The following is a 5006-nucleotide window of genomic DNA, read 5'->3' as shown; positions in this document are numbered from 1 at the left end:
CAAAGTCAAATGGACGGAGGGCCAAATAAAAAAATCAGCTACAAGACGAGGGCCGGACTGTTCGAATGTTCATTGAAAAATTTTTAAATGACGCATATAGTCTAGTGAACCTAATTGAACCTACTGAAAACCTAACAAATATATTACAATATGATCAGATAAATAAAGCAATATTTTCTTATGGCTCTGTCAGTAATCTTTAATTTTCAACAGACACAAAAGACAAATTTCCTTTATATAAATATCCCCATAACATGAACATTAAATGAAAGAAACCGGTATTCAAGGCACCATCAGTAGACTATATTTTCTATTTTAGCAAAAGTGGGCTAAATTTACTTCAAAGAAAAAACAATAATAGCAATTTTCTATCATCCACTCAACTGAAATATTTTTAAAATATAATTGGATTGAAATACAAAAAAATAAAGTGCAAAAATCTATTAATCAAAAACAACACTTTGTTTAAGGAGAAGTAACATGCAGTGAAAACAAATATTAAATTTTAACTTTTAAACTTGAACTGAGTAAAAACTCTAAATATGTGATTGCACAGTAATGTTCACTTGTTTGAGGTTGAGGGTGATACTTGGTGGTGTCCCATCTTTTCCACAAGTTCATCAATGTTCGGGGTAAGGCTCTGAGCTGAAGAAATCCTCAGAATTGAGTGGAGGTGTTCAGCAGTAAGTCGACTTCTGTGTGATGTTTTGTTCAGGTTCATCAAAGAAAACAGTTGTTCACACAGGTATGTGCTGCCAAACATAGACAACGTTTGAGCAGCCTGGATGCGCAGCTGGGGCATTGTGCCGGGGAGGAAACGGGCGAACTCCGCAGCACCCACTGCCGCATATTTTGCCCTCAGTGCATCATTGCATTGGAGGTCAATCAACTCCATTTGGAGGTTTGGTGGTGAGCTTTCCACGTCAACAGCAAATGGGTTACCGAGCAGTTCCAACCTGCTTTTTTGTGCTTCAAAGTCAGCAAATCGGCGTCGAAAGTCAGCGGCAAGCATACCTATTTTATCAGCCAACTGTGTGCTCGGGAACGCACTGGTAGAGAGCTTCTCTTTCATGGTCTGGCAGCTGGGAAAGTGGCTCAAATTTTCTTTCCGCATCTGCGTCTCCCACAGAGTCAGTTTGGTTTTAAATGCCTTCACTGTACTGTACATATCAGAGATGACACGATCCCGACCCTGCAGCTGCAAGTTTATTGCATTCAGATGACTCGTAATGTCACACAGAAAAGCCATTTCACACAGAAACATTTCGTCTCGGAGTTGTGTTGTGTCTTTCCCTTTGCTGTCCAAGAACAGACAAATCTCCTCACGAAGCTCGAAACATCTTTGAAGCACCTTTCCCTGGCTTAGCCATCGCACCTCTGTGTGATAAGGCAAATCACCATGCTCCGTTTCTAACTCCGTCAGAAATGCCTTGAACTGGCGGTGATTCAAACCTTTGGCTCTGATAAAGTTAACTGTGCGCGTGATGATGCTCATTACATGCTCCATTTTCAAGGCTTTACCGCACAACGCTTCCTGGTGTATGATACAATGATAAGCTGTCAGCTCACCTGTCGCGTTTTCCTCTTGCATCTTTTCCCGTATCTTCGCCACCAGTCCGCTCCTGTGTCCACACATCGCAGGTGCTCCGTCGGTTGTCAAACCCACGAGTTTTTCCCAAGGCAGCTCCATCTCATTTACACATCTTGACACCTCTTCATACAAATCATGCCCCGTAGTTGTGCCATGCATAGGACGTAAAGCCAAAAACTCCTCTGTCACGCTTAGGTTGGAGTCCACTCCGCGGATGAAAATTGACAACTGGGCAATGTCAGAAATGTCGGTGCTCTCATCCACAGCCAAGGAATATGCAATAAAATCTTTTCCCTTTTTCACAAGCTGCTCTTTTAGATTGATGGACAACTGGTCTACTCTCTCGGCAATGGTGTTTCTGCTCAGACTCACATTTAAAAAGAGTTGCCTTTTTTCTGGGCAAACTTCGTCACAAACTTTAATCATGCAGTTTTTGATGAAATCCCCCTCCGTAAATGGCCGGGCTGATTTAGCGATCTCTTCTGCCAAAATAAAACTGGCCTTGACAGCAGCCTGGCCTTGTGATTTGGCTTTTTTGAACAGAGCCTGTCGAGATTTGAGGCCTCGTTTTAATTCCTCTGCCTTTTGTAGCCTTTGTTCCATGTCCATATTCTTGTTTTTGTCCGCGTGTTTCGTTTCATAATGTCGTCTCAGATTATACTCTTTCAGTACCGCCACACTTTCTCCACACAGAAGACACACAGGTTTTCCAGCTACCTTCGTGAACATATACTCCGACTCCCACCTTGTTTGAAACCCCCGGTTCTCAGTATCCACCTTCCGTTTTGCCATTTTTGATGGGTATCTGAAAGTTAATTTTACTGTGATGCTGACGACTGCTGTGCCAATAAATATTGAAATGAAGCAGCCTACTGCTCGGTGCGTCACCTTTGCATTGTGGGAAATGTAGTATTGGTGCGTGTAAAAGATCTGCGGGCTGCCGGCTTGCTGCGGGCCGGTTCTAATAATAAATCAAGATCATCCCAGGGGCCGTAAAAAACCTTCTTGCGGGCCGGATGTGGCCCGCGGGCCTTGACTCTGACATATGTGCTGTAGAGGGACGGTAACAGAGCACATAGCTCATATACTGTAGAGGATAGGTAACACAGAACACATAGCTCATACTGTAGAGGGAAGGTAACACAGAACACATAGCTCATATACTGTAGAGGGACGGCAACACAGAACAACTCATACTGTAGAGGGACGGTAACAGAGCACATAGCTCATATACTGTAGAGGGAAGGTAACACAGAACACATAGCTCATATACTGTACAGGGAAGGCAACACAGAACAACTCATATACTGTAGAGGGAAGGTAACAGAGCACATATCTCATATACTGTACAGGAAAGGCAACACAGAACAACTTATACTGTAGAGGGAAGGTAACAGAACACATAGCTCATATACTGTCGCCCCTGTTATGTCCACAGAAGGCAAGATGAGATAGACACACAGAAAGTGAAAGCAGATTTCCTCTATGAGTTATTTTATGTGCCAGGTGATTAGTTGAAGGTGGTCTTGTCTGGGTCTGATGGTGGTGGTAGGTCAGACAACAGACTACATACGCCCCCTAGTGGCAAGGGTTATATTCCTAATCTAAAATATTTACACAACATGCAACAATTTCAAAGATTTTTCTGAGTTACAGAACATTTCAGGAAAATCGGTCAATTGAAATAAATTAATTAGGCCCTTATCTATGGATTTCCCATGACTGGGCAGGTGAACAGCCTTGGAGGACAGGTGAACAGCCATGGAGGACAGGTGAACAGCCATGGAGGACAGGTGACCAGCCTTGGAGGACAGGTAAACAGCCATGGAGGACAGGTGACCAGCCTTGGAGGACAGGTAAACAGCCATGTGGAGGACAGGTGAACAGCCATGGAGGACAGGTGAACAGCCATGGAGGACAGGTAAACAGCCATGGAGGACAGGTAAACAGCCATGGAGGACAGGTGAACAGCCATGGAGGACAGGTAAACAGCCATGGAGGACAGGTAAACAACCATGGAGGACAGGTAAACAGCCATGGAGGACAGGTGAACAGCCATGGAGGACAGGTGACAGCCATGTGGAGGACAGGTGACAGCCATGTGGAGGACAGGTAAACAGCCATGGAGGACAGGTGAACAGCCATGGAGGACAGGTGAACAGCCATGGAGGACAGGTGAACAGCCATGGAGGACAGGTAAACAGCCATGGAGGACAGGTAAACAGCCATGGAGGACAGGTAAACAGCCATGGAGGACAGGTAAACAGCCATGGAGGACAGGTGAACAGCCATGGAGGACAGGTAAACAGCCATGGAGGACAGGTGAACAGCCATGGAGGACAGGTGAACAGCCATGGAGGACAGGTGAACAGCCATGGAGGACAGGTGAACAGCCATGGAGGACAGGTGAACAGCCATGGGTGGGGTGGGGCCTTGGAGGACAGGTAAACAGCCATGGAGGACAGGTGAACAGCCATGGAGGACAGGTGACCAGCCATGGAGGACAGGTAAACAGCCATGGAGGACAGGTGAACAGCCATGGAGGACAGGTAAACAGCCATGGAGGACAGGTAAACAGCCATGGAGGACAGGTGGCCAGCCATGGAGGACAGGTGAACAGCCATGGAGGACAGGTGAACAGCCATGGAGGACAGGTGACAGCCATGGGTGGGGTGGGGCCTTGGAGGACAGGTGAACAGCCATGGAGGACAGGTGACCAGCCATGGAGGACAGGTAAACAGCCATGGAGGACAGGTGAACAGCCATGGAGGACAGGTAAACAGCCATGGAGGACAGGTGGCCAGCCATGGAGGACAGGTGGCCAGCCATGGAGGACAGGTGAACAGCCATGGAGGACAGGTGAACAGCCATGGAGGACAGGTGACAGCCATGGGTGGGGTGGGGCCTTGGAGGACAGGTGAACAGCCATGGAGGACAGGTGAACAGCCATGGGTGGGATGGGGCCTTGGAGGACAGGTAAACAGCCATGGAGGACAGGTGAACAGCCATGGAGGACAGGTGAACAGCCATGGGTGGGGTGGGGCCATGGAGGACAGGTAAACAGCCATGGAGGACAGGTGAACAGCCATGGAGGACAGGTGAACAGCCATGGAGGACAGGTGAACAGCCATGGAGGACAGGTGAACAGCCATGGGTGGGGTGGGGCCTTGGAGGACAGGTAAACAGCCATGGAGGACAGGTGAACAGCCATGTGGAGGACAGGTGACCAGGCTTGGAGAACAGGTGACCAGCCATGGAGAACAGATGACCAGCCATGGAGGACAGGTGAACAGCCATGTGGAGGACAGGTGAACAGCCATGGAGGACAGGTGAACAGCCATGTGGAGGACAGGTGACCAGGCTTGGAGGACAGGTGACCAGCCATGGAGGACAGGTGAACAGCCATGTGGAGGAC

General features: G+C 47.8%; 1 protein-coding gene across 1 annotated transcript in view; it reads right to left on the bottom strand.

Moving 5' to 3' along the window:
* Nucleotides 1-2592: 2592 nt before the first annotated feature.
* Nucleotides 2593-5006, bottom strand: part of LOC139396436 (threonine aspartase 1-like) — a gene marked incomplete at its 3' end in the record, with an annotated part of 26008 nt that continues 23594 nt past the window's right edge. Inside the window, exon 8 of the mRNA XM_071143480.1 lies at nucleotides 2593-2678. Within this exon, the coding sequence (XP_070999581.1) occupies nucleotides 2593-2678 (86 nt within the window). The remainder of the gene's footprint in view (nucleotides 2679-5006) is intronic.

The sequence above is a fragment of the Oncorhynchus clarkii genome, unplaced genomic scaffold (genome assembly GCF_045791955.1).
Source record: "Oncorhynchus clarkii lewisi isolate Uvic-CL-2024 unplaced genomic scaffold, UVic_Ocla_1.0 unplaced_contig_5071_pilon_pilon, whole genome shotgun sequence".
Lineage (NCBI taxonomy): Eukaryota > Metazoa > Chordata > Actinopteri > Salmoniformes > Salmonidae > Oncorhynchus > Oncorhynchus clarkii.
The sequence above is the reverse complement of the archived record's forward strand: the minus strand, read 5'-3'. Positions and strand labels throughout refer to the sequence as shown.